General features: G+C 35.9%; 1 protein-coding gene across 4 annotated transcripts in view; it reads left to right on the top strand.

Annotated features, from left to right (window-relative positions):
* The window catches only part of Hgf (hepatocyte growth factor), a 71540-nt gene that overhangs the window by 1601 nt on the left and 56236 nt on the right, over window positions 1–13703 (top strand). For 2 of the 4 annotated variants that reach the window (XM_087655891.1, XM_087655889.1), the window contains exons 2-4: window positions 5366–5528; window positions 9189–9301; window positions 10477–10591. In XM_087655891.1, the coding sequence (XP_087512017.1) occupies window positions 5366–5528; window positions 9189–9301; window positions 10477–10591 (391 nt within the window). Of the gene's footprint in view, window positions 1–5362; window positions 5529–9188; window positions 9302–10476; window positions 10592–13703 lie in introns of all 4 variants that reach the window. The other 2 variants (XM_087655890.1, NM_017017.2) reach the window with 1 other exon arrangement.

The raw sequence follows: 13703 nt of genomic DNA, 5'->3' as shown, positions 1-13703 counted from the left end.
AGTTTTGGCAGGAGACATACATTTGTAATTATACTTCACTTTGGCTAATGTTGAAATGACTGTGTTTCCTGAGTGTAGAGAGAGTGGCCTGAGAGTATGTTGGCAGGCCAGGGGAGGCCCATTGGGAATTACAGATATATGTTATGAATAATTTCTGAAATGGATAATGCTAAAATTGTCATCAAAAGAGGCGCCACATTTGCTGTGTTTGCAACCTTGTTTTAACAGTTTCCATGTTTTAAATAACTTCCATAAAGGAGGCAGTTAGCTTTCTTAGAATATGTAATGAGAGTTTTTTGTTTGATTTTTTTTGTTTAATATTGGACAGTTAGTTTGTTGTTATTTGCATGGCTATTCTTCATATAGTTAAAAAAAGCTCTATTATGCTGATAGGCAGTCATGAATAGAAGGTCTTATGTAAACACATTATTAAGTTTTTGAGAAATATTTGATGTGGATGGTCCAAGCAGTTTTGATAGTTGATCTGCCACATAGTATTACTCTCTATTCACTTACACTAAATACTCTAAAGAAATATTGAATACTCTCTAAAAAAAATTAAACATTAAATGACAACCTTATGTATAAGAGTCTCAAGGAATACAAAGTTGAACAAGTGGGAGAGCAATCTGTATATAGTTCTAAGGGATAAGCTTAAAATTTAATTATTTAAAGTAAAATTTAATAATTTAAAGTAAAATTTCCTAGTTCTGGTAAGACCTGCATTTTTTTGATTTATTTGACACATGAAAATTGAGGTTTAAACATCTTAATTTTATCTTTGGTACTGCACTAAATTAGTTCAGTTAATTAAGGAACTGGATTGAAAGCTCTAAATTCTAAGTGAATGAAATACATTATTTTTTTTTCTTATACCGAAGCCAGAAGCCCAGCAGTCATCTTAAGCACAGCTTTGAAAACTCATTTAGCTAACTAGCCAACATGATCAAACAGTGAAACAAAACAAAATTTCAGTGGTAAAAATGTCATTACAGCATATTTGAGAGTTCATTAGTTTAGTGTTCAAGCCAGGGCTAAGAGGTGTGTGGTACCCAAGTCAAGTATGAGAAGATGAGTCACGGCCACCTAGTCAGGAGATTGCAAGTTGCCTGAAATGCAGATGTAAGAAAATACAAAAGACGTTCCTAGAAGATCTACAGATAGCAAGTGAAGGTCGCCTTTTAGGATGGGTGTCCTGGGTCACTAGTGGGAGTAGAGCCTGTGGTTAGAAAAGTACGATGGGAGAAAATGGTAGCGCTGGATGTCATGCTGAACCAAGTGGTTTCTGCAGTGAATGTTGGAGGCAGGGGCTGACTACATTTGCAGAAACAGAACATTAACAGTTCCATTTCAATGTGGCTGCTCTCCTTCCTGTGTGGAAGAGTGTTGCAGGTGGAGAAGGAGAGTGGAGACAGAGAACAGGATGGAATATCTACAATAAGGAATTCCAGAAAAGAAAGTAGAAAAGGGAGAAACTTCAAAACTCACCATGACCAATTCATTCTACACGTGTCCTAGAGAGAGATACCATGTTGCTTCTTAGCTACCAGTACTTGATCTAAATCTGCCAAGGCTTCCTCCTCACTGTCTTTATTTACCAGGAGGCTAGCTTCTCCCAAAAGGGGGCAGGCGGTACTGTCAGAGAGTGGTCTGAATCCTAGATGGTAACAGTGGAAACTGGGACATCTTTTAGGGATGCTTGTCTCTAGGAGTTAAAATTCTCCAGTCACAAACCACTGCCTCTGCCCATCAATTACTTGTAGACTTTCAACTTAAGGTCTTGCCAGTTCAAACTGTTAATCACTAATCATGGGGGGGGCAGTTTTTTCAGTTATGGGGAGCCAGATTCCTGCTCTTTCCACACCATGCAAATCCTTGCTTTGCATGACTTTCCTTTGAAGTCCATGGTTCTTCCATACAGAAGAAAATATATGAGGTACTGAGAGAAGCGAGTGTGAGGCCCAGGGACCAGTGGGAGAAATGTGTCTGTCTTCAACCACCTTGGTATGCTTGACCCTGTTTTCTGTTTATAGCTTTTCACCAGGATCCTGATGGTCTCAGTTCTAAAACAGAGACTTCAGGTTCTTCCAGAAACATAACTTCCAGAATATTTCCCTAAGCTGGAAGAAGAGAAAGGAGCATAATTTAAAATATGGGAAAGCTTGACAGATTTGCAGTGTTCTCTTACCCTTTGATTTCATTTTAATATTCTTGTTTATACACTTGTACTAACAAACACATTAAAATAAGAGACACAAATGTAGCCCAAACACATTTTTTATTTTTTTCCTGAAAATTAGACTCAATTTCTTAATTGTTTGCAGTAAAACAAGGATCAGTTGATACAGGCTGAAGAGATAGTGAAATCTATTTTCAGCAAAGGAATCTTCTTTCTTCAGATGCTGATTGGATGACTTCCATTTTGACTTTTTTCTCTTATTGAAGAAATAATTAGTTTTATAGATACATGAATTAAATGATCTATAGGCACTTTGAACATCATAGTTTTGAGTAATTAGTTACTGATCTAGTATATAGGACTGAGTTACAAGGGGAAGTTCACATGTCCCAGTGTGCAGGATTCTTAGTATCTGGTTGTGCTTGGTCCATATTAGCACTGAAGTGCTGGCGTTTCTACTTACTGTGCAATAAAGGGAGATTAGGGATTTATTTATTTTTCTGAATGCTTTTTGATCTTTAGTCATGGAACACTTACTAGCAAGCAAGGGTAGCTTGTTTTATGAGGGAAAACCATACATTAACACATTTCAATAGGACAACTGAGGATCTGTGAAACTAATCAGAGCCAATAACTGCAGAGGCCTCTTTCTTACAGAACAGTCTTCATGCTCCCTTTTATTGGCATTGACCCGAGGCTCTGTTTTGAAAGATAATTACTTAAATGCCTTAGGAACTCAATGCTTATCATTAGTAATTTTGAAATTATATTTTTGTTCTTATTTTACACTTAGACACATACAAAACCACATTGTACATAAGACCAATGCCATATTCTTAGCTGGCAGAATGGCAGAATTCATATATATATACATGTATATATGATGGATTATATATAATATTATATCTATACAATATACATATATACAACCCATACCCATATATATGTATTTATATATGTATATATATTTACATATATAGTAAATTTTGGATAAAGTTGTTTTTAAAATAGATTTTTCTCAATGCATACTCCTAGTCACAGAAGATATTTGTATTTACAATAAATTAAATTGTTTTCATACTGTGAAATATTTAGGAGTGCCAAGGAAGTAGTGAGATAAGGTCACAGAAAGAGAAACATGTGGCAGAAATTTATTTCTCTCTTTAACAAGATTCTGTGTCAGAAATGTCAATCTTCAAAATATCATGCCTTCTTTCATTATAAGAATAACAGTTATATCAGATGTTAAGTGATGAAACTTTAAGAATAATACCAATACTCTTTAAAAATCCATTTTATTTCAATTACTAATTGTATTTTCAATATTTCCTTAAAATTTCAAGTAACTCCTTCTTAATTGAATATTTTTATAAGTTGAACAATTGATTTCTTGAAATTTCATGTGATTAAACAAAGTTATTTGGCAACTCAGTAAAAATGTCATAATTATCTGACTTTCATGCTATGCCAACAATTTGGACCCCTTACTCTTTAAATAAGGCACTATTAATAACCTTTAATGACATACTAAGAACTATTAACAACATACTTTGAATAAGATTAAATAACATATATAACATAGATTAGTGGATTGAATTTATATACCAAGGCTTTTATAAAATATAATCTCTTACATCATAACAGTAGTATCTTACAGGCCAGGGAAAAGCACCACTATAGGGATTAGTACCAGGCTTTTGGAGACTGTATTCTGGAGTTTTGCAAAGAATTAGGAATTTGGAGAACTGCGTGTTTTCTCCTATTTATTGTGGACTTCAGGTTAGGATAGACATTAACGAGTAGCATCTGCAGGCTCAGTGAACTCACTGGAGACAGTGGTTGCTGGCAAACAGAGTATGATGCCATTCTTGGTACGTACTTCACTCTGGTAGCCATATTTCCCACTTTGTTGCACAGAGAGAGCTTCGTTCTCTTTTCTTGACACATTTCACCACATTTAAAGACCAGGAATGCACTTCCTGCTGTAGCATCCAAGCTTCTTTTCAACTGATCGCTCTGAAGCAAATCTTCAGGAAATGTTTAGAAATCACATTTCCACAAGCATTCTTAGCAATTCTTAGATAAAAGACGACGACATTGCAAGTGGTGCTGAGTGCTAGCTTCAAAGCTGGGCCTCTGCCTTCCCAACCCGAACTCTTTGGAGTGGTTAATTAATTTCTTCCTATTACTTTAGTTACCTCCAGTTGAAAATGCATATATTAAATTGTCATTGTGATCAGGGCCATTATACAAATTGATGTGTAGGTGTGTGTGACTCCATACTAGTTACACAATAGTTGTGGTCTAATAGATGATTGATCATTAGTACTTTGAATAGTTTTACATTGGGATACCTTTAAGGAAACTGAGAATAAATTGTTTTGTTATCTTCAGATTATGCATGTATTGAAAAACTTTAGGCTTTTTACTTCTGTGGTTTTTTTTTATACTAAGTTTCATGCTATCTAAGGGTCTTGTCCATTCATGAAGAAAAATGATATTGCTACATTAAAGGATAAAGTTTTACATACATTTGATTTACCATGTTTGACCTGATCTCAACACAGTTTCGTGAAGTTGAGAAATAGTGTCCCAAACACTGAATATATTTTTGTTCAAGACTAAGAGGTGAGGGATTAAAATATGTATAGTGTGATACATCTGAAGAGCAAGTCTGAAGAGTTTGTCCAGTGAAGAGCTTTTAGTGATAAGTTCTCATTTGAATAGAGTTACCTAGATAGCACTGTAACTTACATAAGGAACCACTGTGGGGAAAGAATAGTTTAATTACAAAGCACGGCATGCTTCTGGCACCGATACTTGATTCTCTATGTTGTCTGGAGAACATCATTTCTTTAGGGTGAGCTTTGTCCTAATTTTAAAATAATTATTCTTTAGGGTTATTTATTCTTTGGGGTGAACCTTGTCCTAATTATTCAATGCATCCTTCATTTGAAAAGACATAGATTAATGAATTTGCATAGCAACTATCTGTAATTGTAATGCTCTTTTTTCTTTCTCTTATACATCCTCACTATGTCTACCCTACCCTCCTAGAGGTATGCTGTGTTGTCTTATGTCCTATAAAATCATTATTTTGAAGGTGTTCCTTAAGGAATTTTCTCCTCTGTAATCATCACAAACATTTTTTACATTGAATTCATTAATTTTTGTATTTGCTAGAAGGACAGAAGAAGAGAAGAAATACTCTTCATGAATTCAAAAAGTCAGCAAAAACTACTCTTACCAAGGAAGACCCATTAGTGAAGATTAAAACCAAAAAAGTGAACTCTGCAGATGAGTGTGCCAACAGGTGCATCAGAAACAAGGGCTTTCCATTCACTTGCAAGTAAGTCACTTTACAGTGTTTATAAAGTAATTATATAATAGTCATATTTTCACTTCCTTTTTGGTAGTAAACACAATCAGTCCTTTAGAACAAATTTGAGTCTAGCTTTAGTTCATTAGAACAAGGATAGAACTCTCAGCTGATGTAAACATTGAATGAGTATGGGAGGCTCTGAAAACTGTCTTCCAAAGTACACAGTCGCTTTGGCTATGGACTTTGAATAATTATCATTGAACTAAAATCAAATGGGATTGACCTTTATATTCTTTATTATTATTATTATTATTATTAATTATTCTAAAATATTGTGCCTATTTTTTTCTTCTATAGAAGAGCAGAGGAAATATTTTCTGGGTAGGAATTGGGCAGCAGCCAAAAGCTACTGCAACTTATATCATCTCTGAAGGGATTTCAATAAAAGGTGTTGAGAGAATTATATAAAAACCCAGAGTGACTGGTGTCAGCAGCAGAGACTGCTTCAAAGAAGTTAGGGCACAGTGATGGGAAAGGTTTGCTGGGAAGTGATGGAGCCTTTGAGAGGCTCCAGTGGTTTCAGGAAGTGAAGTTCTTATCATTTGATACCCCCCTTATTACCTTGCCATTGATCTTAGAGGTAGAAGCATTCAAGTTTGAAGTAGCAAGGTGAAAATTTCATCCTCGTGTTCTTTCAAATAGCCATAAGAACATATGTTTCTTGAGTAAAGTATGGTGATGCACCATATAATGCCAAACAGTAAGCAAATTAGTATGAGTTCATGACTAGCATTGGCTACAAAGCTACACACACACACACACACACACACACACACACACACACACCAAACATATTTTTTGTTTATTTTCTATTTTCTTTCGCCCTTAAGAAATAACATTGTGTAGCCGAGAGCTAAAGATATGGTTTGGTGGTTAAGAACACTTGATGCTTGTGCAGAGACAGGATGTGGTTCCATAAGGGACCTCACCACCGCCTGTATCCAGTTCCAGGGTATCTCATGCCCTCTTTGGGCCTGCAAAGGCATGTGTACACATGGTCTGACACGCACTCTTGGGTTAATAAATACATTGTTAACAAAAGATTATGTGGCTGAGATGTAACTCAGTGCTGGGATGGGGTGCTTTCTTAGAATGCGTGAGGCCTTGGATTTCATTCACAGAATTAAAAATGAGCTTTTTGTAGAAATGTTATCAACGTTCAGTTTTTGCATATTCAACTTTCACAGTGACTTTTTATGAGGATACAGAGTCAGTGATACCGTGATGAGAGATTTCTGTCTAGTCTTCCCTGTCTCAAAGAAATGGGGATTATGGGTCTGTAGGGAAGGACATGGTCACAGAAGGTCTTCGGGAGGCTTAGGCAGAAGAAAGACTATCTCTTTTCTATTTTTAAATCCAAACTGCCCCTCTCAGGAAGACATTTCCTGGCAACCGTAGTGGGAATTGGATTTGTAAGCTTATCCTTGGGATAATTGTGTTTCATTCTGACTTTTGCTTAGAAGCCTTGAATTTGGAGACCATAAGGCAGGAATGATTACTCTCACCCAGTGTCTGAGCTGTGTAAATTTATGGAGAGGTTCTGTTGGCAACTGGGTTGAAGTTGAGACTTCCCTCCTCTGGGTTGAAGGGTAAAGGAAAAGCAATAGGAGAAGTACAATTCATTGTGAATTTTTAATGCTGAGTGGGAAATTTAGAGAAAATCTGAATACAGAGAGTGTGATGGTCCCACACACTTCACATAGAAGTGTAAATAATTTGGGAAAATGCCCCAGTTTTTGAAAGATGATGCTCTTATGATTCAAGGGAAGTAAAAGTTTCATAGACTGGAAATTGGACCCACTTTTGTGGTTGACATTACTTTAAAAATATAAAGTACTTTGAGACATTTAGCAGTTTGTTTTGGTCAGTACCTTTAGGTCACTAAAACTAACTTATATTAGCTACAGGAATGGTGGGGACAACACATATTGACATCTTCCATAAGAACATTATTAAAAGCATATTTTTTAGTGATAATAGTTTTTGAAATAAAATGTGTATTCGGATGAACACTTTATTTGGGACACACTGACTTAGGGAACCTAGCATCCTCACAGTTGGATTCCCATTCTTTTTTTTTTTTTAATTTTTTTTTCGGAGCTGGGGACAGAACCCAGGGCCTTGCGCTTGCTGGATTCCCATTCTTTTAGGTAATTTTTACATACTTTGACTCACCAAACAAGGGTATCATGCGTGACAGTTTCCAAACATTTCATGTTTTCTTTCCTAAGACACTCTCTGGGGGTGGTGATTTGCCTAATACATTTTTTTCTTGCAAATTTCTTATATGTTTACGATGTATCTTGGTCATATCCAGTCCCAGGACTTCCAATTCTTCTCAGGGTCCCCAGTCATCTTCCTGCTAAATTCATTTCTTTTTTTTTTTAAATACTCACTGAGGTCAATTAGTGGTACTTATTTGTGTGAATGGCTTTGGAACGTCCTTGGAGGCATGCTCAATCTTCCAGTGACCACACTCCTGAAAGGAAAATGAACCTTTCTCCCTTATCAGCCATCAACTGGCCATGGCTCCTCAAGTAAGGGTACATCGTCAGGCGCCTGTTATCAATCCAATGGACTTCTCAATTGATTTGGTCTTTTGTAGGCAGGAGCAGGAGCTGCTGTGACTTCCTGTGTGGACAAGCCAGGTTTTGGCCAGAGGACAGCTTTTCATATACCTCCTTCTCAGCTTTCGGTTCTTACTCTTTCCCCCTTTTTTATGATGTTTCTTGAACCTTGGGGGAGGGGAGGGGCAGGGTTCCAGCAGTTCCTTATTCTTTATCCTTTTGAGTCTATGTGTGGACCACAGACTACTTTATTGGGAAGCTTCTCTGGATAAGAGTGAGAGCACCACTGTGTCTGGAGCCTGGGTACTCATCCTAATGCATATTAAGAAATATCATTTCAGTCATTTATTTGAAGGACTCGGGGTAGGATCCAAGTCCTTATTCATGTTAAGAAATCTCTCCCATTGACCCATATTCTTAGACATTTTACATTTTGTCTTGAGACAGTGTCTTGAAAGTTGTTCATATCTGCCTTGAATTTACTGTGTAGCCTCTACAGTCTTTAAATACATTTCTCCAATCTCACCATCCTCACAGCTGCAATTACAGGGTTACATAACCAGGCCAGGAAAATATATCATTTTAGATAAATTTGTATACTTAAAAATGTTGGAAGCTAATTATGATAACTCAAATAAATAATCTGCATATAAGTACAAACAAAACTTCCAACTAACTGGGAACATTAAAAAATAATAAAAGCCTTCAGAAATAAGCCAGGTGGTTGTTGAATGTCATGATTTACCTGTTGAAGCCTTTATTTTTCTGTAAATCATTGAGATGTCAAAACTTCCCACAGAATATTGATTTGCTTTTCTAATCTATACCTAAAAAACCTTTGCTTTGACTTTCTTATTTGTTCTTTTAGAATAGGAAACACACACACACACACACACACACACACACACACAGTCACATACACACACACACAAACTCACTGACTGTATTTTCATATGTAATAATGCCACATTCTATATGTCTTCCTTGGTAAACATGTGCTCATTAAAAATAACCTGTTAAATTGTAGTATTCCTTCTTTTCATTCAGCTCTCTTTTTCAGGGCCTTTGTTTTTGATAAGTCGAGAAAACGATGCTACTGGTATCCTTTCAATAGTATGTCAAGTGGAGTGAAAAAAGGGTTTGGCCATGAATTTGACCTCTATGAAAACAAAGGTAACTGCCTTCTTCCTAAGCATTCCATAAAGAAATAAAGGATAAAATATGTTTGGCATTCCTTGTCACACAGGTCTTCCTTCCCTGTGGCTGTTTTGGATATATTCTGATTTGTGCCACAATCAGACATTGGTTCACATTGAGGCAAGTGGAGCCCTGACAATATGATGACTGCCAGTGCACAAATTAGACAAAGGCTGTGCTTCCTGGACTTCCCTTAAGTTAGATCCCTCTCCCTAATCAGCTTGTCTTTTCTGCACATTCTTCGTATTATAACGTGTCATGTAAGCTATTAAATCAGGGTGCCTCATAATGTGGCAAACTGTAGGATTAAAATAGTATTCTAAGTTATAATGACTTAGTGTAACTCATGTCATAATGGTGGTTGATGATAAGAAAGCATGGAGATTTGGGGAAAATAAGTTAAATTCATATAAATATGTTTTAGAAGCTGGGCTATTAGTAAAAATATGGGGAATAATAATTAACCCAATGTACTTATTCTATAAACACACACACACACAGAGAGAGACAGAGACAGAGACAGAGACAGACAGAGAGACAGAGAGACAGAGAGAGACAGAGACAGAGTGATAGAGAGAGACAGAGACAGAGAGACAGAAAGACAGAGACAGAGAAAGGCAGAAAGACAGAGACAGAGAAAGGCAGAAATACATAGAGAAATAGTCAGAAAGATACACTAAGAGAGAATAAAAGAACAAAAGACAAAACAAACCCACACAATTCTACTGAGCTAGATAAGACAAATCAGTCCTTTATTTTTTCTTTCAGAGTTTAAAATAGATTTTGAAAGTTACTTAAGCTTTATTTTTTAATATTTTCTTAGTTTTATGTATTCAATCAAGTCATCATTCCTTACCCAGATGAATACATAACTTAATCCAAACTAAGGATGAAGAATAATCTGAAGTTAGATTGTATCATATATTTAAAATAAGAATTTATGTCTATTTGATGTGTTTGTTTTATATTATTCTGAAGTCTGTTACGTTAAAAATACTAGGAGAAGCTTTAAGCCAGAACTTTCAGTGTTATTGGAAACTGTTTACATGAGTTAATGACTTACAGGCTTAAGTGTATTCTTATTTTTTTCTCCAGTAAGTACAGCATGTGTTTCACATAGTTCTAACATTTTTCTCTATCTTATTCAATAGACTATATTAGAAATTGCATCATTGGTAAAGGAGGCAGCTATAAGGGGACAGTATCCATCACTAAGAGTGGCATCAAGTGCCAGCCTTGGAATTCCATGATCCCCCATGAACACAGGTAAGAACAGCATGAAGAAAAGAGGGCCAACCTTACCTGTCTGCTTGTGAACAGGCACTTATTAGTCCTCTGGGATAACACTACTCCATCACCACTTGTTCAATACTGCTGAATCGCATAAGGCCAAAACTTACAGTGAATTCAGGATTAATTAGTACAAACAGATTTATAAAAATTATTACTTATACCTGGAATAACTTTTTTTAAATCTCAAGGTCTCAATTTGTAGATGTTGTTGGAAATGATTCTCTCTACTTTTGCCTTGAGAGGGTACTGTGACTTCACAGGGAAGCCATGATTTGGACCTCTGGTCTCACAAAGGGTGTCTTTAAATCTCAGTAGATCTCAGCTTTGGCTGCATGTTAAAATGGCCCACTACACATCTTGGAATGTTTTACTACACAAGGTACAAACAGACGAATGAAATGACAGTCTCCAGAGTAGGGATCGGGACAAGGCTCCAGAATATCTGGGGCTCCTTGATTCCTTCCAAAGTAACAATAAAGCTAAGACCCACTAGTCAGAGCTCTTTTAATCCAGGTTGACCAGTTGCCTCATCTTTATCCTACCTGTTGACTAAAGTCTTGAGAAATACTCTTTTCTTGGACACTAGAAAAATAGTATTGAAGATCAAAAAGACAATATTCATAGCTTATGAGATTTTAATCATCATGGAGAAAAACATAAACATTTTATAAGAACTAGAGAACTAAATGTGTCCATGATCTCCAGACCTATTTAGTAAGAACTCAAATACTTTAAAATAGTTTTATCCAGTTAGAAACTTTACTAGAAGGTTTAGTTTACCATGTCCAAGGATGGAGTAGACAGTTAACTGAACCGTTTCAAATCCTTAGTTCAGGGTCATACAGTGTTGGTAAGGGGCATTACCAGAGTACAAATCTGGCCAGTTTCAAAAATCCAATGTGTGCAGCAACCTTTCTACATGATATCTTCGCTCTATCCATAATATATATGGTATGACTTGTCTGTAATAGAAAAAGATAATATTTACTCTTTTCTACTTTTGAAAAGAATATGGCTGTAAAATTATTGATTCTTTTTAGTAAGCAGGTATGAATTAACCAACTGACTCACATATAAAGTTAAGTTGTCCCATGCTCTAATGAAACCTCTGGGCTTTGCTTTATGTACCCTAGCTAGTAACTCTCCAAGTTAATGCGATCTGTTGTATTTCATTAATAGGAAACAAAATTTTTCCAAGTTATGACAACAATTATAAAGGAATACCTCTGAAACATGAAATTGTCTCTAGCTTAGAAAGTAAATAATACAATTAGTTTTGTTCTCCCTTCTGGGTGTACATACTGAAGAAAACCCACTGGTCTAATGACTAGGCATAAGTGTTTATTAGCAAAGGAATACCATCAAAATGAACCCTCCCTCAGAGCAGGAGAATGTGCTAGACTCCCTAGCAGAGGATTTATTTCAACCTAAATTCCCTATGATTGTCATTCTCTGCTAGATTATTAGTAAATGTGAAATAAATCTCCCTGGGAACGAGCTTTCCTATCCAATCGGGTATTTTGCCAAGGAACATTTCCTTGCAATTTAGAAGTATACAGTGGAAGATATCTTGTATATTATTCAAATCCCTTTTTTACTTAACGAGAGCAATATTTAATTTTCATCAATTAGCAGTTGTGTTGGAATAGCTTCATGATAGCTTAACACTTTAAAATTAGGTGCTAACTAAAGATTAATTTTATGGGTAATGAGAAAAGAAACACTTTTTTTTGTCTAGCAGAGTGATTTATTGTTGACTTTCTAAACAGAAATATTTTACAAATGGCTTAATGGAAAGATGATGATAGATGTTGAAATTAGTATAAAGCTTAATAGAAAAATCAGGTGACCCGATATCTACATCTGTATCCTTCAGTGGCCTTTTAGCCTTCTTCATTAGTGAAGCAGATGATAGAACAGATCAAGTTTCCTACGCACACTGTTTATATTAAAAGACAGAAGTGGGTGCACCCAGAAGATCTAGTTTATGGTTTAGAATATATTTGGACATAACCCAGTTTTAAATATCTTTTTCACTTATCTCTCTTAAACTTTGCTAAGAGCAAGGGCAGAGATAAAAATAGCATCTGTGTGAGTAACAGCTCAGTACAGGCCCCACAGCCTGGCACAGGCCTTTTGTGTAACACATTCTCAAAACATTTGTCTAACGAGCACCTAAGAGGAAGAGTGAGCGAGGCTTCATGCCCTGGCCAAGCATGGGATGTTGAAGATAATCAGACGGAACACCTTGCATACAAAAGAAAGGCATCCGGTTTGAGGGAAAGGTCAAGAACACCAAATAAAGAAACTCTTGAGTCTCTTTGCCCTAAGGAGGGATTTGAGGTGAAATTGATTCAAAATTAGGAAAGCAACTACATCTCTTTTCCTCATTTTCTGAGTTCACCTCCAATGGGAATTTATTTTTTTCTTCTTTTGCTTATCTTTAGTTTAAATTTCTGTTTTTCCCTCTGACTTTTCCTACTTAATATTTTTCTTAAAAAACAAACAAACCAAACAAGTGAACAAAAAGACTATGGTGTTGCTTTCTCACAACATTTTTTTTCTGCTCTAAGCCTCACCTTTAAATCCCAGTTCCACATCCTATCTGTCTCTCATTGCAAAACAGACAGGCTTCTATAAGCTAATAAAAATAACAAAATGAAATATAATAAGATAAAACAAAAACTATCACATTAGATAATCTAATTAGTTGGATAGGGAATACAAACAGAAGGACCAGAGCAGAAATCAGGGACCTACTTGTCTGCACACTCAGGCATCCCACAAAACAAGAAATTGAAACTACATATGAGGAGATCCCAGTTCCAATCTGTGTAGGCCCAGTGCATGTGGCCTCAGTCTCTGAAATCACTAGTGACTTATATAAAATATTGGTAATAAATACTTGTCTGAGGAACTTCACTTTCACACCAGCCAGTTGAAATGTATATATATATGATACAATGATTACTAATACCTAATATTACAACTACTTTTTCCTAACATTTAGTCACAGTAGAATTTTTTTTTAAATCAGTTTGGTTGATGAGTTACTTCGTCAAATATACAAAGCAAATAACAGTTT

Source organism: Rattus norvegicus, chromosome 4 (genome assembly GCF_021556685.1).
Source record: "Rattus norvegicus strain SHRSP/BbbUtx chromosome 4, alternate assembly SHRSP_T2T, whole genome shotgun sequence".
NCBI lineage: Eukaryota > Metazoa > Chordata > Mammalia > Rodentia > Muridae > Rattus > Rattus norvegicus.
This window is presented reverse-complemented; position numbering and strand designations above follow the sequence as displayed.